This window comes from Hibiscus syriacus, unplaced genomic scaffold (assembly GCF_006381635.1).
Source record: "Hibiscus syriacus cultivar Baekdansim isolate YM2019G1 unplaced genomic scaffold, ASM638163v2 tig00111427_pilon, whole genome shotgun sequence".
NCBI classification, from domain to species: Eukaryota; Viridiplantae; Streptophyta; class Magnoliopsida; order Malvales; family Malvaceae; genus Hibiscus; species Hibiscus syriacus.
In genome coordinates this window covers 2966610-2988279 of record NW_024063088.1, presented here as the reverse complement: position 1 = coordinate 2988279, position 21670 = coordinate 2966610, and the positions used below count along the sequence as shown (strand labels likewise).

The following is a 21670-nucleotide window of genomic DNA, read 5'->3' as shown; positions in this document are numbered from 1 at the left end:
TCATACCTTACACGTTTAGTACCTAAATGTTTATTTTTGTTTCGTTTTGATACCTAAACTTTATTTTTTTAAATAATATCAACATTTAGTTTAAGATTCAATTTGATACCTGATTATTTAAAAATAATAAAACTATTGACGTGATATTTTTTTTTATTTTTTTCAATGATGACGTGACATTATCTTATGATAACACGTCAACATCACCATTAAATTTTTAAGGACGGGTACCAAAATAAAACTTAAACTAAACTTTAGGTATGATTTTGAAAAAAATAAAGTTTATACCAAAATGGAACAAAAGTTATAGCTTAGGTACTAAAAGTATATTTTACCCAAATAAATATTTTTATTGTAGTTATCTCATGAACAAAACGAATTTAAATTATTAAAGTTTTGCTCATGGAGCTTTAAATGGTTTTTTTTCTTGTTTTTCTTAATATTTTATTAAATCTGGACTTTTTTTAATATTAAACAAACCAGTAACATGTTTGAGTTTGACCACATACTATCTTCTGTGCTTACTTGACTAACAAGTGATCAATTGCCAATATCATTATTTTTTTTTATAAAGAACACAAATGATTCCCTGACTATAAGATACTATTTTGTTGAGTCATCGACTATTAAAAATTTTACAAAAATGGTCTCCCAACTACAGGGTATTGTTTTATTGAGTCCCTCAACTATTAAAAGTTATAAAATAGTCATTTGACTATTCATTATGTTCCAAACTCGTCATTTTCTATTAAAAAATTAACAGTCGTTTGAACTGGACGTTAACATGCTGATTAGGATATAATAATCGTTTGAGATTATGATATCAAATTTTATCATATCTCAATTAGTAGGTTAACGTCCAGCTTAGAATGTCGTCAATATTTTAACGAAAAAGGACGAGTTTAAAATATATGAATAGTCGAGTGATTATTTTATGACTTTTAATATTCGGAGACTCAACAAAATAACGTCTTATAGTCAATGAATTATTTTATAACTTTTAATAGTCAAAGGACTCAACAAAGTAACACCCTATAGTCTGAAGATCATTTGTGTACTTTACCCTATTTTTTATATATACTTTCTGTTGGTTCTTTAATTAAATCTAAATAAATAAAAAAAGTTTATGCTTATTACAGATAAATTAACCAATGACTATTTCAATTGTCAAGATAACATGTAATATCGGATAAATAATGTCTTATTTTCGTCCAAATTAGTAAACATTATGCGTTAATAGCAAGAAAAATCTTAATTTAACAATATTTGTAGGATCTTATGTGTCAAAATAGACGAAAATAGGATGATTTATTTACTATTTTAAGAGAAATATTTACATCAAATATATTATTTTAATTGATTGATATATTAATTCTACTTTTTTTATATATCACCTCAATTAATGCATCTGCAAAAATAAAATATAATTAATATATGCACGTGCGTATGTATTTTAATTTAATAAAAATAATATCTTACTTTTTTTTACTAAAAATAATATCTTACTTGACTGTAAAGTAATATATTTGATATAATAAATATCTATATATAAATACATATCATACTATGTCAAAAAAAATAGATATCATACACGTTACTTAGCAAACGCTTTACTATATAGTCTCGTCCTCCTACTGTCAAAGAGAAAAACAAAGAAACAGACGAAGAAAACTGATCTTTGGCTGTGACCACCGACAGAAATTTGCAAGGTATTAGCTTCTTTCTTCTTAAAATATTAGGGTTGTTCTTTCATACTGCTAATCATAGTGTTTACAGTGAAGGAGAAAGAGCTTTTCCTTGTATTTTGTGCTTTGGATTCTGGGTTTTGTTTCTTGTTTAAAATATTTCGTTTGGGGTCCTTGTCATTGTCAAATATAGTTGACAAACAATTTGGTCAAACGTGCAGCTTCCAAAGAAAACAATTATTTTTTCACATTTGTCAGTGTTTGCATGGCGGTTTCTCTTCTCCGTTTTCGTCTTTCACAAACCGACTTTATTATATTTTGTTCTGAACTTGGGTGTGCAGTAAAGAATGGATAGACATAGTGGGATTGGAGTAGCAGAAAAGTTTGATCCTGGTTTATTTGGGACCATGAACGGAGATGGATACGAGAGTAGTGATAGCTTTGAAGTTCCACCACCTGATAATGGAGGACCGTCTGCGAAAAAGAAGAAGTTCCGTAGGCACACTCCCCATCAAATACAAGAGCTTGAATCGTATGATTCTTCCTCTTCTTTTTGTAAATCTGTTTCTCAAATATTTATTGGGTTTTGCTTATCATTGTTTTTTGTTGTTCAGTTTCTTCAAGGATTGTCCTCACCCTGACGAAAAACAAACAAGGGAACTTAGCAAGAGATTAGGGTTAGAGAAGAAGCAAATCAAATTTTGGTTTCAAAACAGGAGAACCCAAATGAAGGTAAGTTGATCGTCTTTGTTTTGATTCTTGACGGTTGAGTTTGGGATTTTGCTAATGATTAAAATTTAAACAGGCACAACTGGAACGCAATGAAACTGCATTTCTTAAACAAGAAAACGATAATCTCTGAGTGGAGAATGGTTTCTTGAAGCAGGCCTTAAGTAGCCCCATATGCAACAAATGTAGCGGTCCAGCAGTGCCTCTGTCTTCCTCGCCCAATCCTAATGCATTAGCAGCTATGGTTGAACTAGTTAAGATAGCTCAGATGGGTCATCCCCTTTGGATCAAAGGGCTGCATGATGGACCGGAAACCTTGAATATTGCAGAGTATGAGAGGATTTTCCCCTCTTGCATTGGCATCAAACCGAGTGGATACACTGTTGAGGCTACAAGGGAAACAGCCTTTGTTCCCCTTCGTGGCTTGGCCCTCATCGAGACGCTAATGGATGCGGTACGCCACCCCTTTCATCTCACTTGCTGCTAATGGTGGATCTCTGATATTATTGGTTTAATCTCAGTAAAGATATCTGAAGATTATGTCTAACAAGTTCCTTTTTATGCTAATTTATGAATAGAATCGTTGGGCCAATATGTTTCCCTGCCTGATTGCAGGAGCAGCAACGGTAGATGTGCTATCAAGCCGTACAGGTGGAACCAGAGACAATGCATTACAAGTGGTATCATTTGAACCCCCTCTGCTTTCCATCTTTATTATTATTTTTTGGTTCTGCTTAGTTTTGGCATTATGGAATATCATACTTGCAGATGGATGCTGAATTTCAAGTTCTTTCACCTGTTGTTCCTGTTTGTCGAGTTCGATTTCTCCGGTTCTGCAAGCAGCTTTCGGATGGTGTGTGGGCAGTTGTGGATGTTCCTATTGATCCTAGCAATGCTGCGAATCCGCAGATGTTTGCGAATTTTATCCAAGATATTGACAACAAATACACCAAGGTAATTACTGGCTTAAATGTTATGTAGAGAAATGTTTATTGTTAAAATTTGACATGAGCTCTGAAGTTTGGTTTTGATATTTGTTTCAAACGAGCATGCTTACAAGTTCCGAAATGCCAGGTTACATGGGTCGAACACTTGGAATACGATGAGAGCACAGTCCACCGTCTTTTGCATCCGTTACACGGTTCTGGTTTCGGCTTTGGCGCACAAAGGAGGATCTCCACTCTCCAAAGACAATGCCACCGGTTCGCACTACTATTGTCCCCTACTATCAATGGTGAAGGCAATGCAGGTTTGTTTTCTTCTTCTTCACTGCTATAATAAATAATTCTGATACATGCCATTCTGGCCCAGGAATCACTGCAGCTGGCAGGAAAAATGTGTTAAAGCTTGCTCGACGCATGACGTATAACTTCCTTGCCTGTATTTTTACCTTGAGTGAGCGTAAGGGTGTCGATGTTGGTTATGTTTGTAATGCGGGTGAAGACGTAAGGGTGATGGTTCGGAAGGATGCAAAATACCCTGGTGAGAGTCTTGTTCTGAGCAGTGCAACTTCAGTTTGGATGCCCATAACTCAGCAAAGGCTGTTTGATTACTTGGCGGACGTAGGGATGCGGTGTCACTGGGAGCTTTTGTCGAAAGAAGGATCAATGCCGGCAATGATCAGTGTTGCCAAAGGCCCGGGACAAGGCGACCGTGTCACTCTCTTTAGTAGTGGTCTCTCTACCAACGGCATGATAACTTTACAGGAAACTTGGAGCGATGCGTCCGGTGCGATGATTGCGTGTGCACTTTTCGATGGACCCTCAGCTAGTGTAGCGATGAACGGCGGTGATACGTCACACTTGGTAGTATTACCGACGGGATTCACAATACTTCCGGGCGATTATCATGGTGGTGAGCGGCAAAGCAACTCCAATGGGAGTGGATGCTTGCTTACTTACAATTGGGTATGAGCTTCTGGTGAACGGTAAGCTAACTGTGGAAAGAGTCGAAAGGGAATGCAAAGTCTTATCCCATCAAGTTCACACTATCAAAGCTGCCCTTTCAATACCATAGCTGGATCCTTCATACCTAAATTTACATTTTGTATTTTACATACATTTAAACATAATAATAATAATAATAATAATAAGAGTTAATTGCATCATACATCCTTAAATTATGACCCTCTATTTAAATTGGTCCCTAAACTTTTTAACATTCCAATTCCATCCCTAAACTATGATTATCATTCTAAATTTGTCCTCAAACTTTGAATATTTATTTTCATCCCCAAACTATATCCTTCATTCTAAATTATTCCTCAAATTTTTTCACCATTTCAATTTCATCCCAAATTATATGTATGTACTAATTGTATTCCATTTTAATAAAATTGTTAGGTCAAGCTATATTATTATATGTTTGAAAAAAATAACGTTTAAGTTAAATTATGGTTAAAACTAATTACATATTTGGATGAATTTGGGGTCAATTTAGAATAAGGGTCATACTTTGAGGATGAAATTGGAATGTTCAAAAGTTTAAGGACTAATTTAGAATGAATATCATAGTTTGATGATAAAACTGAAATATTCAAAAATTTAGTGACCAATTTAGAATGCGAATCATAGTTTAAGGACATATGATGCAATTAACTCTAATAATAAATTATATCAAAACTCTATCTTATGGATAGATATAGATATTCACGTAAATATCACTATATAGAGATCCACAAATCATTAGACGTATTTTAAAGTTTTTTATAACTGCCAGAGTAATAAAGTAACTATATCCACCACAAAGTAATTTAAAAAAATTCTTCATAATTCAAGTCGTATTTTATATTTTTAAGACTTACTCATTTATGACCCACTTAAATAGCGCTTTTCTATTTTAATCAATCTTTTTTATATCTATATTCTTTAATAGATTTCAATTCAAGATCCTCGTATAAATTAACATACAACTTATAAACTAATAGGCTTGTGAAATTATCAAAATTTCACCACCAACTATTTGGTTTAATAAGTATAAAATTATTTCAGTTTAATTAAGTATTTAAATTTGAATCATTAAAAATATAACAATACAATTAAACTAATTTCTACTTAAACCATTAAAAATATAAAAATCGTGAGCCAATAATAACGTTGCTAGTAATGAAGGGGCTAATTTGTATCGAGTAGTAGCTAAAAGTATTATTAATTTTATATACAGTTATAATTCTCATTTTAAATTTATCTTTTAATTTTTGAATATTTTACTTTCATCCCTAAATTATGACCCTCATTTTAAATTAATCTTTAAATTTTTTAAAAATTCTAATTTCATCTCTAAACTATGACCCTCTTTTTAAATTAGTCCCAAGACTTTTGAACTTTCCAATTTCATCCCCAAATTCATCCAAATACAATATTAGTTTCAACCATAATTTAACCTAAATTTTGTTTTCTCAGATGTATAATAATATAACTTGGCATAACAATTTTATTAACAAGAGATGTGATTAGTATATACGTATAGTTTGAGATGAAATTGGAAAGTTCAAAAAGTTTGGGGGACCAATATTGAATACAGGTCATAGTTTGGGGATGAAATTGAAATGTTCAAAATTTTAAGGACTAATTTAAAATGATAGTCATAGTTTACTGATAAAATTAGAAATTTTAAAAGTTTAGGGATCAATTTAAAATAAGAGTCATATTTTGAGGACACGTGATGCAATTAACTCTTATAATTATAATAATTTAAGTATACACCAGCAAGTGCATGATTTTGTACTGATATTTCCATTCCAGCTATAGCACATTAATGAATATATATAACTGGCCCTTGAAGTTGACTGAAATGATAACAACTCTGTTTGATTTTTAGAGAGTTTATTACGTTAATTAAAATCTGGGTAAACTACAACCATGACCATTTAACTATGAGAAAATTTAAATCTAATCATTATCTTTTAATTTTGTTAACCGGACTATTTAACTATTTAAATGGTGTTAATCAAACAATCTATTGTTAACATTTTATGGAGGAATTGATATGGTCGTTAACAAAATTGGTATAATTTAGTTTTCATTACTTATATATTCTATTAATTTGGTTTTAATTGGGATTAAATGTGTAATTGTACCAATTTTGTTAACACCCATTATAACTCATCCATCAAATGTTAACGGTAAATTACTTGATTGTCATTATTTAAATAATTGAATAATCTGATCGATAAAATTAAAAAATCGAATCAAATTAAAATACTTCATAAATGGTTACGAGTATAGTTTACTCTAAAAATTTTGGTAGGAATGAAGTTAGGAGAAAATCATATATATTTGGTGATGCTTAGTCGACATCTACCAAAATTTATTGAATTTGTAAAATAATATTACAAGGGTATTAATTTATTGGGTAAAGTGTACAAATGGTCCCTTGACTATAGGGTGATGTTTTGTTGAGTCCCTCGATTATTAAAAGTTGCAAAATGGTCCTTCAACTATAGGGTGTTACTTTGTTGAGTCCCTCAACTATTAAAAGTTACAAAATGATCACTCAATTATTTAGTAAGTTCCATACTCATCATTTTCGTTAAAAAATTGACGGCAACCTGAACTGAATGTTAACATGATGACTGAGATATGATAAAATTTGATCTTATAATCTAAAAAAACTATCATATCTCAGTCAACATATTAACATCCAACTGAGACTGTTGTCAATTTTATAACGAAAAACGACGAGTTTGGAACATACTAAATAGTCGGGTGGTCATTTTGTAACTTTTAATAGTGCGAGAACTCAACAAAGCAACACCTGGTAGTCGAAGGATCATTTTGTAATTTTAATAGTCGAGGGACTCAACAAAGCATCACCCGATAGTTGAGGGACTATTTGTGTACTTACCCTAATTTATTTCAACTAAGAAATTTAGGGGGTTTCATGCCATTCAGTAGTGCCGAATGTCGCTTGGGCAAGTTAGCGAAACCCAAATGAACCAAATATTTTAAATAAGAGTTAATTGCACCATATGTCTATAAACTATGATCTTTATTTTAGATTGGGTCCTAACCTTTTCAACATACCAAATTCTTCCTCAAACTATAACCCTCATTATTAATCCCCGAACTTTTAAATATTCTAATTTCAACTTTGAAGTTTTGAATTATTTAGGGGGATATTATTAGAATATTCAAAAGTTTGAGGATTAATTTAGAATAAGGGTCATAGTTTGAGGATGATTTTGGAATGTTCAAAAGTTTAAGGACTATTTTAGAATGGGAGTCATAGTTTGGGGATTAAATTAAAATATTCAAAAGCTTAGAGACTAATTTAACATAAAAATCATAGTTTAGAGATGTATTTTGCAATTAACTCTTTAAATAAATACATAAACCATCTTCCACACCATGTTCCAGAAAAGAAGATGCATTATAAGTTTGTAACCAACATTTCTTTACCAATATTATCGAGCAAAGCGGAAAGAGTTGGGACAATCCTTGAATAAAATTTTGGATTAAAATATTGAGTTAATTGCACCATATGTCCATAAACCATGATCCTTATTTTAAATTGGGCCCTAAAATTTTGAACATTCTAATTTCATCCTCAAACTATGTTTTCATTTTAAATTAATCCCCAAACTTTTGAACATACCAAATTCATACCCTAAAGTATAACCCTCATTCTATATCAATCCCCAAACTTTTAAATATTCTACTTTCAACTTTGATATTTTGAAAGATTTAGGGGGATATTATTGGAATGTTCAAAAGTTTGGAGACCATTTTAAAAATGAGAGTCATAGTTTAAGAATGAAATTAAAATATTTAAAGTTTAAGTATTAATTTAAAATAAATCATAGTTTAAGGATATGTTGCAATTAATTCTTTAAATAAAGACTCATAAACTACTTTCACAAGGTAATGCCATTTAAACCGTCTGATATGCTTTTATCATGTGCAGTATGTAATTAGCATCTTAAGTGACGTAGAATTTTATGTACAAACTTTTAAAAATTTAAGGCGAGTAAATTTATAAAATGTTAAAAAATCGAAAATAAATTATTAATAAAAAATATCTAAAATATATAATATTTTAAAATTTGAGATATTACTATCCCAATCACGCCTCGACCGGTCTCGAGCAAGCTGCCTATGAGTATGTTAAAAAGATTAATCAACCAAGTCTATGTGCGCATCAAAGATTCAAATCTCCATGTCGCCATCTCCTTTATCACCACCCCATACTGTGATATTTTCAACTAAAATATCATTATAAAAGCATAGCATAAATGAATATTTTTAAAGGCAAATTACAGTTTGAATAGGAAAAAGAAAAAGATCTTTGGTCAAGAATCAAGGCTGGGTGAAAAATATCTTCCAAAGTAAGTCAACAATTCAAAATCCCGGAAAGTGAAGTAAATGGTGTGGGGCTGAATAAAAGAAAGAATACCCTTGAACAAGGTACACCCTATTTCAACATATTCTACTTAGAAACCCCATGGAAATTAAATGAAAAAGGGGTCCCAGAGTTCATCAGTTTGGATGCAGCATCAAAACTGGGACACCCTATTTCTCTTCTTTATCTTCTCTTCTGGTTTCAATCTGTGGGACAAAAAACACACATATTAACAGCTTTTTAGGTTTAGCCATGAATAATAACTTGTTTTAAAAAGATTTTAGGGGCTTCATTTTTTTTTTTAAAATAACACATGACCTGCACATCATTTGGGACGGGCACGGTGAACAAGGGTAACTAACCTGATCTTGTGATGAAGCAAGAGGATTAGAGGATGATCTTCTATCAGGCCTGACCTTCATTTTGCATCGGTTTGTGCCAGTAAAACCTAGTGCAGGGGAAACCCAAAATGATGAAATAAAAGGTTGAAAAAGGAGCACAAAATAAAAGCATGCAGGCGGATTAGAAGTTAAGGTTAAGGAATAATACGTGAAGTAGTATGATTCCTTGTGGTGGGAGCATTGTGTTTGCAGTTGAGAGTGGAGTCGGAGGTGTCAGGAAGTTGACGATCCAGACGGAGATTAAAACGATCGTTGCTGTCAAGCATAGTACATACGAACCATGCTTCCATGGAGTTGAGGAAGTTGACATGCTTCTCCTCCGTCCACGACTCTTCGTTTGGGTTGCTGGGCACGTGTGAGTCCATCTAGGCCCGTCCCCGAAAAACAAAACAGGCGGTGGTGTTCAAAATTAGAGGGGATGGAAATTTTGCAGTGCCATAACTGGAAGATCAGGGGTTTTATAGAGTGGGGGCGTAGGGCAAAGGTTCATTTTTCACCGACTTCAACTAACATTATTATTATTATAACACGAAATTCAATGACAACGATATTAAAAAATTATTATTTTTTAAATTTTAAATTAATTATTTTTAAATAAATATTATCTTATATTTATTACAAATTAATTAAATAACATTATACAAAAGCTGAGACGTGAGGCTACCAATGTTTTCCATACTCGCTGCTCCTAACCGACACCTATTTAGGATAAATGGTTAAATCAGCGAAATAATATGAAATTTTTTAATTTCACACAAACAGTGATCCTCTAACTTAAAAAAAAATTTATAGTGTACTTTTTAACTAATGAAAAATAATAAAATGTTATATCACCAATTTTTATGGACTATCATATGTCATATTAATTTTATAGATTATCACGTTAATATTATGAAGTATTACGTCAATATCATAATGATCAATAAAAAAAAGTATTGGTCAAAGAGTTAAATTAAATCCTTTTGTAAGCTTGAAGGCCTCAAATACCCTTTTTATTATATAATTATATTTTAAAAAATTGAAATATCATAATTTTATATTTCTACATTCGATTTTAATTATTTTTTTCTAAAATTCACATAAATTTATATGATATATGTTCCAATAAGGAGTTGAAGATATTTTGTCGTTGTTTTTATTCATTTTAATTTTAAAATTTTTATTAGTAATTTTAAATACTTGGTTTTAATTTTTAATCTATTGGACTCAAAATTTTAATTTTTATATACATAAATATATTATTTATAAGGACATGACACGTGCAATTTTATTGAAAAATTTAATCTTTATAGTTTTTCTTCCTTTCAATTTGATCATGCATTGCAAACAAAAATTGCAACCAAATCAAAGTCTAACAACTGTCACATACTTCTTTGGATTTCACCATTGGTACCTGATTGATCGATCGATTGTTTTGAATCTAGTTTTGCGGAAACCTATTATAGGGGAGATCTTCCCAACCTAATTGCTCCATTCACAAATGTCTGGATTCAAACTTCGAACCCTACTTAAAGAATCTAATGTTTCATCTCATTAGACTACCTGATTACTGGTCAACTATCACGTATTCGATGATATAGCAATTAATAAATAACAAATCAAAATTTTAAAAATATTAATAAATATCAAAATTTTAATTATTTAAACATGCATTTTACTTCAAAAATATACTTTTTTTAAAAAATTAATCACTTTTTTACATTTTAGTCTCACTTTAAGTTAGGGGTGATCGTTCGATTGAGTCGAGTAAAATATTTTCAAGTTGTTCAAGCTGATGAGCCTTATTTTATAACTCAAAATTCATTTGAGATTTTTTCCAGTCAAGTTTATAAAACTTGAGTTTTAAATCAAATTTTTGTTTAAATTAAAAAAAAAAACAAGGTATGCTAATATATCTCTGATAAATCTGTAAAATTAAAAATTCTATAATAAACCGTTATTTTTATCATAATAGACAATTTAATAAACGTATTTTTATTTTATTTTTTAAAAATATCTACTTCCTTTTACATCATTGGTTGATGTTTTTAAATACTTTTATTGCAGGTGAGATGGGTGAAAAAAATATCTGGGGCAGTTCGGGGGCACTAAAGTAATAAAATTGGATTTTAAAACAAAGATATTTTGGGGATCAACAAACGAATCTGCTTTTTATTATTGCTCTGTTTGTTTACAAATCATCAGCTTTTTCCTTCCGATAAAATTTAGAAATATCGTGGGTGGAATTAATATATATATATATATATATATTTTTTTAGATTTAAGTTATTTGTTATAATATGCGTAAAATTTGTTACGAGGAAATAAAAAAAATTGTATGGAAATCGTTAGGAAGATACAATAAATTTGAATTATTTATTATATTTTATGAAACTCGTTATTCTTTCCTGACAAATTCCCTGATGAATTTGAATTCAACAGGTTCTTCCAATATGTTAATTTTAATTAAGAAAATAAACATTTAAAAAGTATTTTTCAATGTTTAGAAAGTTTGACTAAAGGGAAATATCTTCACTTGTATATTGCTTGAGGGATTGTCTTACCTTTATAAGCATGGCTTGTGAATATATTTTGTATTAAATAGTTTTTCCTCTTGTATGTAAACAACAAAATACCAAGATAATATCTTAATAATTCATTCACCCCATATGGGATTTTTTTATTATAAAATTTATTTTAAAAAATTGTCATAAAAAATATCAATGAACTTGAAGGATGAGTTTGGTGAAGGTGGCGAAGTGGGTTTGCAGTATTTAAGATTGAACTTTCATGGAAATTTCATTCACAATCACATGGACTTTGCCTAATGGTACTATACGTGTATCTACAGTTACGATGCAAAAATATTTTTAGGATAGACACATATGTATTATTAATAAAAAAAATCGTATAGAGCAGATACAAATAAAATTTTAAGATATATATCATTAGTAAAATAAACAGCTAACATAAGAATATTCGAATTTCAATATGAGCATGTGTTTACTCTGACGTACACTTAGATCCGTCACTGTATATGTCTAGGGATCAAGAAGGATCCGACAAGTTAAATGGATCTGATTCGGATGTTATGTCCCATGTTTCGTCTGCTACACAAACATATTGTCCTTCCAAGGTGCAGCTAACTAAATCACTAGGAGACTCATCTGCTGAATTCAAATGTACTATACAATCAGTTTAGATTAATTATGATAAATTTTGGAAAATCGAGAGGATAAAAAAATAAGTTAAACTATAAAAATATTTGATTTTATTTCATAAGTGTTCATTTTTAGATACATACTTTTTGAAGAAATATTTTTTAAATTATTTATGTTATCGATTTATAATATTTTATATTTGTGAAACTTTCAAAGTTTGATTTACTGGCTTATGGTGATTTTTTCTTTGAGAATTTGATGAAAAATGCTGCCCAAGGGGCAGTATTTATTTATTTATTTATTTTGATTAATTCAGGGTAAATACAAGGTAATATATGTTCAAAGAACATTTTCAACCTCTCGATATTAAATGCTCACACTTCTGGTATTTATGGTGCTAGAATCCGAATCCTCAAAGAACAACAACAATTTTATTTTACCAAGGAACCACTTGGTTCATGCAGGGATAATAGTTTGAAATATACATTAGAAAAATATCTCAAGGAACATGTGGTTTCAAAATTTCTCAATTTAAATAATATTATTATATTTACTTTTCTTAATCAAATCAATCATTATTATTTTTATAAACATAAATTATATTTTTACAAATAAATAATGACACAAATAAAAAAATATTTTTTAAAAAAGTCGCTAGAAACTATTGACACAAAAAATTAGTCACTTGAGATCATATAACTATTGACACAATAAACTTGTCTCTTTAGATCATATAAGGATTAAACAAGGAAAAAGCTAAAAATACGAACAAAAAATAGATACGAATAGATCTGACATTATCGATGAATGAACAACAAGATTACAATGATAAAAGGATTATGGAGGTTGGTTCACCATCAAAACGAGAAATAATTAACTTGAGAAAATTGATAAAATCTTAAAAATTGGAGGTAAAACGATTCGAGTCGAGTTGTAATAAAGAGGACAAGGGTATCTCAAGTCAGGCTCATATTTAGTATGGGTTTGGGTCTTTGGGTATGCTTGAACAAAGTTGGGGTCAAATATTTTTATGTGTATACAGGGACGAACCAATCCCGAAAAGAAAAAATTTATTTAATAAATAAATAAATATATATATAACTTGAATATTTATGGGATAATTATAAATTATCTCGTCACTTCTTCTAAAAAAAAGTATCATTGTTTTAAAAAAAAATCAAATTTCAACTGGAATTTAATAGTAGAATATGAAAACTAGACTGAACGAGACTAGATTAAAATTGAATAATTATTAGAACAATTAACTAATGGTCAAATTCAGATAATAAATTAATCAAATCGAATATCTAATTTTTGAGTTGCATACTCTATCTATTTTTGGCCTAATATATCTAGTTTAATTCTTGTTTTCTTTAAATATATAAATATTTTTGTTATTTGATAAATTGAGAAATATAAATAGACTCTTATGTTCATTTAAACTTAAATGATATTATAAGATGTTATTTATAAATATGCTGACATTTGTGGATGACTCTACAATCCATATTAAGATGTTATTTAAACTTAAATGATATTATAAGATGTTACTAAAATTTTTGTTACATCCTATAGACTTAGTTACTCAAACTCCAATCCTCTATATAGAACTACGTTCCTTTTTATCATTAAAACCACTCAATCGGAGTAAATGTTATAAATTCAAGTGTACTAAATACACATATTATCCTCGTATAACTTAGTCATTGCATAAAAAAATATTGATCTTTGATTTGTTAACATTCCAACTGAATTTGTCAATGAACACATGTTAATCACATTGTTTCAAAAACCTCGCCCCTATCTTATTCGTCCCAAAAATAGAAATGTCGCAACACTTGATACAAACATGCCAAGTTAGGGGAACTTGTATGCAAGTCTAAGTCAAAAACTGGAAAAAATTACATGGCCAATAATTTCCTTGGCACCAAAACATCATCAAAGGATGTCAACAGGGTCAGCTTACAGGTCTCGGACCCTGTTCCGGTGACTTTACAATCCATTAGCTGAACCTGCAGAAGATTTTTGAGGCACAGTCGCAGTGATTGCTTCTATTTCTATGTCTTTGACACTAGAGCTTAATGATGACGACGGATCGCCCTCCACAGCATCATCTTTGTCCTCGAGGGAAAGAACCTTTACGTCACAATTCCTTTATCTTCAGAAACATCATAGTGTGCTTTTCTAAGTTCCTGAAAACTCATACCACTCCGATCTGCTTCAGCAGAATAGGCTTTGAACTATCAACCACAGATTGAACACAAGACAGCAAATCATAAACAAAGTAATCAACCAAAAGAGGTAAAGTAGATTGGGAGGTGAATGAGCGGTGTCGAACCTTCTTTGCTGCGGAAGTGAGTAAATGTATGATTTAAGACATCTTATTTATTTCTGTTTAATTGCTAAATAATTGAAAGTTCAGTAGAGAAACCCAAGAGAAAATGGCACGAGAAGATGACAAGTTCATTGCATTACATGTCCTCAAAGTATGAGACTCATTTTAAATTGGTACCTAAACTTTTAAATGTTCCAATTTCATCCCTAAACTATAACTATCATTCTAAATTAGTCCTCAAACTTTTGAACATTTCAATTTCATCCCCAAAATATGACCTTCATTCTAAATTGGTCCCCAAACTTTTTGAATATTCTAATTTCATCCCAAACTACACGTACATACTAATCACGTCCCATGTTAATAAAACTGTTAGGACAAGTTATATTATTATATGTTTGAAAATAAAAATTTAGATTAAACTATGGTTGAAACTAATTACATATTTGGATGGATTTAAGGATGAAATTGGGATATTCAAAAAATTTAGGGAGCAATTTAGAAAGATGGTCATAGTTTAGGGATGAAATTAGAATGTTCAAAAGTTTAATGACTAATTTAGAATGAGAGTCATAATTTGGGGGTGAAATTAGAATATTTAAAAGTTTAAGGATTAATTTAAAATGAATGTTATAGTTTGGAGACATATAATGCAATTAACTCCAAGATGACAATTCCTATCCTAGCCATAAGGCAAACCAAGCTGTAACCCTTTTACTGATGTTCAACTATGTGAATCTTTCAACCAGGCACACCAGTGGGTAAATCCTGACCATTTCAGCAATCAACCTCCAACCAAATAAAAAAAAAAACTACTTTCTTGAAAAGATAATATTACAAGGAAACACAAGAAAGGGTACGGCTAGGTAAAGTGAGGTCGCACAATTTAATTTGGTTTCCCCGCTTAAATTCCAAAGAATTCCACCATAGCCTGGATGGCCACCCTCAATGGTTTGCTTACTTAAGACGTGTTAGTCTGTAGACTGTAGAGGAGAGAGCATAAATGGTTCTTGTGTGTTCTGCCAGGAGCTAGAGACTAGAAATAATCTCTTGTTTGAATGTACCTTTGCAAGGGAGATATCCTCAGACTAAGTTGCAACGAGGAGTTGGAAACTGGAATCTGTAGCTTGGGTAGTCTCTAAGCTGAAACAAAAAAGGCCTTATTTTGATTGTCCTTAGGCTAGCATTGAGTGCTCACATTTACCTAGTGTGGCAGGAAAAATGACATTTCACTCGGCAAACAAATGCAGATCAGGAGGTCCTTGCAAAAGTGAAGGAGTTGGTTAAGCTTAGATTATCAGGTTCAAGATTCTGTGAACAAAAGGCTATCTGATGCATGTGGTATAGTTAGTGCTTAGTAAGAATTTATTAGTGAACTGTAAGTACATTTTGATCTGAAGTGCATATAGTTGGTTTCTTGTCTGATTACAATTCATAGCAGAAAAATTTCCCCGTTTTGTTTGTAGATAGTATCTCGCTGGCAGATTGTTTACTTTGTAGCAGCTCTGCTACTTTCTAGATAAATGCGTATATTTTATTCAAAAGAAGAAAAAAAGGAAGAAGATAAACTGATAAACCAGTCATTAGAAATGCTAATCCACGTAAAGGAAAGTAAAACGTTTTAAATATGCCAGGGGAAAAGGAAAACATAATAGCAATGATTAACAAACCTTCTTCGTCCGCCTCATCCTCAGAAGATGTCCAGCAACTAGATTGCCCAGTTGTTTTTCTACTCGAGGAAGCCACATCCTTCAAAGCAGAGCGTAATTCCTCAGCATCCATAGCATGACCGATACAATCATTGAAACCATGCCCTACAGGAGACGAGGACCCTACAACCAAGATCCAGATTACAAGGTGAGAAATGTAATTGGATTTTTAGAATGAAGCTCTAACCAAAAGCAGAAAATATTGGGGGAAAAAAATAGACCAACACCATTTTTGAATATTTACACACATATCTACGCATGAAATAATAGGCTTATGAAGGGCAAACGCTATGCATACCATCATCATCATCAATCATGGGGTGGTACGGCATTGGGTTCAGTTATTTTCTGCCTTACAGGTTTATTTGCTTCGATTTCCACTAGATTTTCCTCATTCCATCACGTCTACTGTTACCCCAACAAAGGATTATTTATTACTTACTAGATCCAAAACACAGCATAGAAAAATGTGATTCTTAAAAAAGAAAGCAAGAAGAATTCCTTCTTCAGTAGCAAATAAAAATAAAAATGGGAGCATAAAAATGAATAAATAATGCTAAATGGGAATCTACTACACAAGCAGCTAATCCTAAGACCACTTGACTCAAGAAACTGGATTTGGACTCCAGCCGGCTTAATTTTAGATGTGTTTACTAGTCCTTCCTTATGACTGCTATATTCTTATAATGCCCTGTCACTAATCACATCATATAAATAACTAAAATAGGCACATTTATCCCATTTCCACTGGTGCGATAGGGCCATTCACTGTTACATTTTAAGAGCTTTTCTTAACTGAAGAAATACCTCACGAATGCTATTTAATTTGAACAATCTGTACGGTTGAAATGATAAAGAAAGCCACCGGGAACTACTTAGCTGAAACCTAAATAGGGAGAATGAAGGCAAAGAATTGAAGCGGAAGAACTTGAAATTGTTTAGAAAAGCAAGAACATGATTCAAATATGCCATCAGTTTCATATAAAATGTTATGATGAATAATGATAAAACAATTTTTTTATATAAAATGTCAACATTAACCACCAATCATTCCATTCCCTCCCCTTCTAAAATGCAAATGGAAAGGACAGAAGAAAAAACATGGAAAATTCGGATTTACGTCATCTGGAAAACTCCCGAGTGCCAGCAGCAAGCTTCAAATAGCCCTGATCCACTGAAACATTATAATAATCACTTTATCTACACTAATACATGGAGAATGAAGCATCTAAAGTTTAAACGATTTGCAGATAAGACAGTGATATGATGATTCATGCTATAATCAGGCTAGCTTGTTGTTATTTAATGTAAAGCCTATGATAGCAAGGTAAGAACCAAACCAGAATGAGCTGAAAGGAAAACAATGTATTGAGTGGATAAAAATGAGAATTGAGAAATTAGGTACTACCGTACTAGAAAACACCAGTGGTCAAGACTCAAGATACCGAGTTGTGTATGAAGGCTAGCTATTCAAACTCCAGAGAAAAACTATGCAAAACATCATAATAAAAATCCTAATAGTTCCACGTGCGGGAAAAATTACACAAGATAATTGATGCAGGAGCATCGAAGATTAGTTTAATTTAATCTAGTTATGTGACAAGGATAGTATAGGACTCTTAGTAAGAGATTCAGTAGAGAGTAAATAGGACTTTAGTGATTTTTTTTATATATATAAACACTGAACATACAATTTGAAATAATAGAAAAGCACAGATAGAATTAATCTATATGCAAAATGGACTATGTCTATGCCAGTGAACTAATTTATAAGTCAGAAACATCAGAGAACGAAACCGAAAGTGTGCATATAAATTAGTCAAATAAGAAACTGAAAAATCCTAATTAAATGAATGAAGTACAATTACATACAAGTAATGAAACCTAGAATGAGAAGAACGATGAAGTAAAAGTGTGAAATTGCATAATAAAAAGGAAATAACAATCCACTGAACAAACTATAAAGGAATAAGCAATCCAATCCATTTGATTCATCCAAGGATCCGCCATTCTACTACGTTTGGTTGTTGTGAAAATGGAGGGAACAGATACAAGAAAAGTCTAAAACAGCCACGTTAACTCCAACAATCATTAACAAATCCAATAAAAAGAAAGAATTTCCCATTCTTTTCCATTTTCACCAAACCAAATTCAAATGGAAAGAAGAAAAACAGAAAGAAATTTGCACCTTTTGATCGCCCTCTTTACTACCAAAGTTTTGATGGTAAAAGGTATTATTGTTATTACTTATAGGATCAGATTCGAATACCAAAAATACTAAAAATACGAATTTTCAATATGAAAAGGTGGAGAATTATGTTGAATAATTATTTAAAGATAAAACCGACTTAGATCTTGCCACGTAAGAGAGACGGGACCCATTGACGTGGTTCAGGGGCAATACTGTAATACGAAAACTGAGGTACGGAAGGGAGGAACAAATCAAAGGAGAGGTTTTGGTTGGAAATTTGAACAGCGGGAGTGGCCAAGCCAGAATTTCTGCAATCAATTTCCATCGGAAGTGAGGATCATTTCTCTTTTTCCTTCCCAAATTCTATTTGTTTGGATCTAAGCTTTTCGTTCTCTCCTCTCTCTCCTTTTTTTTAAATACCTAAATATGTGGTAAATTTTTCATATTGATCTGTCTGTTCTTGCTATGGATTTTTATTTTTGAAAAAAAAAAAGATCTGGATCTGTTTGTTTTGTTCTACTTTTTTCATGCTTGCTGGTTGATTTCTTTTTTTTATTTGATATGAGATCTCAGCTTTATATTCTCACCGCTGAAACGGATCTAGTTCATTCACGGTTCTTGTAAATTTTCTTACGAATGAATATTTTAGTTTTTCTTTTAAGGAAACGGTGATTGGATTTGGCATGCTAATATTTTGGAACGGAACAATGACTGTTGAATGTTAGTTGCATCTTGAGATGTTGTGGATTCAATAGTCTAAAAAGCTGGAAAAAAGATGCAAAAGTCGTTTCCATGTTCGATGATTTGTTGGATAACACGCGTCTGATAGGGCTTATTTTTAACTTAAACTCGAAGAGTTGTCTGAATAACTTGAGCAATGAAAACTATGACTTTACTAGGCTGAGTTGTTTGTATTTGATTTGCTTGCTTTGATCTTTTAATTAATTCTTCTTGTTTAATGTTTACTCACTTCTATTTTCAAAACTCGGGACTGTAAATTATGACAATAAGAGGCGGATATTTTTAGTGTTGAAGACCGGAAGGAGCAAAATAACAGATAAGAGTAAGCAAGGAAGAGATGTTCTCACTCTTTTATGGACTTTGGAAGTACATATTTAGTAAGACAGAGTTTCATGTACTCATTTTGGAATTGACAAGGCTGGGAAAACGGTAATGTCTTTCAACTTATTTATCCTGCTTTAATGTATATCTTCGGTTTGTTCCTGGAAGATAACCAAGGAATGTATTAGGCTTCATATATATTGAACTATATGCTAAAAGTTTAAACTTTCAGGCTTTAAGCACTGATCTTTTTTGGTGTTTGTAATCAGACTTTGTTGGAGAAGCTGAAGTCGGTATACTCAAAATTGGAAGGCCTACCACCTGATCGAATTGTTCCAACTGTGGGGCTTAATATTGGTCGGATTGAGGTGTCAAATACGAAACTTGTGTTTTGGGACCTAGGAGGCCAGGTGAGTGGAATGTGCATGCATAAAGTAACACAATAGATTAATTTGTACTATGGTGATTTGCATGCCCATTTAAGTCGTGCTTCTGAATTCTACTAAATATATTGTCCAGTAGAAAGCTTTCAATCTAATAACTAATTTAGCTGCGGTGTAATTTTAATAGAACTGACAATATGCAGATGAATGTTTTATGCTTAAACCTTGGTATTTGATTCTATAGTTTTATGTCTTGCATTAAACATATATACGGAGCAAGCTTCATATGCTAAAATCCGTCTTTCTCAGCCTGGCCTTCGCTCAATTTGGGAAAAATACTATGAAGAGGCACATGCTGTTATTTTCGTAATTGATGCTGCTTGCCCTCCCCGTTTCGAAGACTCAAAATCTGCACTTGGTAAGTAATGTCTAATTCTTGATAAAGGCCTTATATTGTTTCAGTGCCAAGGCATTGCATTGACTACAGTTTTGAACTTGTCGAGGTTTTTTGATGCTCATATATCGACTTACTAATACCTTGTATTCTGTATCTAGAAAAAGTGCTTAGGCACGAAGATCTGCAGGGAGCCCCTATCCTGATATTAGCAAACAAGCAGGTACTACTAGTCCTATATGTTAATCCCAAATCCCTAAATTTTGGGATATATATATATTAGTATTAGGCATTGACAATGAAAATTCTTCCCTTTTTTTAAGCATCTATGCCACATACTAGTTTGTATATTGCATCTCTCTTCTTGCGGCATTCTTATTTATTGCTGCATTCAGTGCCTTATGTTTTGCATTTTTCTTTTTGGCTTTTTGGAAACTTGAACAAACTTATTGGCATTTAGAAAGTATGAGGTAAAAGGAGGACGTGTTGGGTGATTATGGTTTTAACAGTTGTGCTTCAATGCAGGATCTCTCTGAAGCTTTATCAGCTGAAGAACTTGCTCGATATCTAGATCTTAAAAAATTGGATGAGAGGGTATACATGTACGAGGCTGCTTCTGCTTTTGATGGGTAAGCTCATTCATGAGAAATCTCTGATCTCCATCGAATTTGAGCTCAATATTTCTGCCTGGATGCAATAGGAATCTTACATCCAATAATTATTATTAACCATTCACCCAAAGGTTTATACAGTCTTGTATGGGTATGACCATTATTACCAACCATCCTAGTTTTCCAGACAACAGATATAATCATTACAGTGTTTTCCCATGCAGGATGGGGATTAAAGAAGGTGTGGAGCGGTTGGTGGAGGTAATGGAGAGAAGCAAGAGAACCGAAACATTGAGAATGCGTGCAGGGCTGCAGGCATAACTGGTAAGAATTAGAGCTTTTAAAGCAGTTGCTTCACCCTGATTTTGTTGCTTTTGTAAATAAATCAGGGTTCAGATTAGGTTTAATGCTGATTAAAACTTAAAAGTTAAATCATTTTTCCACACTCTAAGCCATTGAGTTATTCTTATTTCTAATTTTGTTGTTTTAGTGATGTGTGAAATTCGGATAAATACAAATAATGTCTTGCAAGTTGTCGCCATGGGAATGGCTTCTCAATCCTCATTTATACTAGTTGTAAAAGATGCTTATTTTATATGAGAAAGAATTCAATTTGAAAGGAGTACTTAAAATTACAGAGCCAACGTTCCTGCTTGGTCTCCAAGTATCCAACAGCCTTCTTGTTTAATGT

At 31.8% G+C, this 21670-nt stretch overlaps 2 protein-coding genes and 2 pseudogenes across 6 annotated transcripts; 2 read left to right on the top strand and 2 right to left on the bottom strand.

The window, feature by feature from the left end:
- The first annotated feature begins 2032 nt into the window (after positions 1-2032).
- Positions 2033-4430, top strand: LOC120163139 (annotated as a pseudogene).
- A 4195-nt stretch (positions 4431-8625) lies between these two features.
- Positions 8626-9600, bottom strand: LOC120163083. Its single transcript, XM_039173094.1, has 3 exons — positions 9303-9600; positions 9115-9201; positions 8626-8970 (listed from the first exon to the last, which is right to left on the bottom strand). Exons 1-3 carry the CDS (start codon positions 9517-9519, stop codon positions 8924-8926), a joined length of 351 nt encoding a protein of 116 aa, XP_039029025.1. The 5' UTR covers positions 9520-9600; the 3' UTR covers positions 8626-8923.
- A 4528-nt stretch (positions 9601-14128) lies between these two features.
- On the bottom strand, positions 14129-18559 carry LOC120163084 (protein phosphatase inhibitor 2-like). Of its 5 annotated transcripts, none has more exons than XR_005519626.1 (4): positions 18527-18559; positions 17459-17504; positions 16300-16461; positions 14129-14509 (listed from the first exon to the last, which is right to left on the bottom strand). XR_005519626.1 is itself a non-coding variant. In XM_039173096.1 (4 exons), the coding sequence occupies exons 2-4, from the start codon at positions 16668-16670 to the stop codon at positions 14433-14435; spliced, it is 273 nt and encodes a 90-aa protein (XP_039029027.1). In that variant the 5' UTR covers positions 16671-16746; positions 17459-17607; the 3' UTR covers positions 14141-14432. The 5 variants fall into 5 exon arrangements, 2 of the variants coding, with proteins under 2 accessions (XP_039029027.1, XP_039029026.1); XM_039173096.1 differs by lacking the exon at positions 18527-18559 and adding an exon at positions 16637-16746 and having other exon boundaries at positions 14141-14509; positions 17459-17607; XM_039173095.1 differs by lacking the exon at positions 18527-18559 and adding an exon at positions 16637-16746 and having other exon boundaries at positions 14418-14509; positions 16300-16467; positions 17459-17604.
- A 243-nt stretch (positions 18560-18802) lies between these two features.
- On the top strand, positions 18803-21517 carry LOC120163048 (annotated as a pseudogene).
- The last annotated feature ends 153 nt before the right edge of the window (positions 21518-21670 follow it).

Excerpts from the sequence above, each read along its gene's own strand:
- LOC120163083 (XM_039173094.1), bottom strand. The coding sequence starts at position 9,519 with ATGGACTCACACGTGCCCAGCAACCCAAACGAAGAGTCGTGGACGGAG. Across the intron at positions 9,202-9,302 it reads AAGGAATCATACTACTTCAC|GTTTTACTGGCACAAACCGA; the intron begins GTATTATTCCTT and ends CCCCTGCACTAG. Across the intron at positions 8,971-9,114 it reads TGCTTCATCACAAGATCAGG|TTGTCCCACAGATTGAAACC; the intron begins TTAGTTACCCTT and ends TATGTGTGTTTT.
- LOC120163084 (XM_039173095.1), bottom strand. The coding sequence starts at position 16,670 with ATGCCGTACCACCCCATGATTGATGATGATGATG. Across the intron at positions 16,468-16,636 it reads CATGATTGATGATGATGATG|TTGTAGGGTCCTCGTCTCCT; the intron begins GTATGCATAGCG and ends TCTGGATCTTGG. Across the intron at positions 14,510-16,299 it reads GGATGAGGCGGACGAAGAAG|ATCGGAGTGGTATGAGTTTT; the intron begins GTTTGTTAATCA and ends CTGCTGAAGCAG.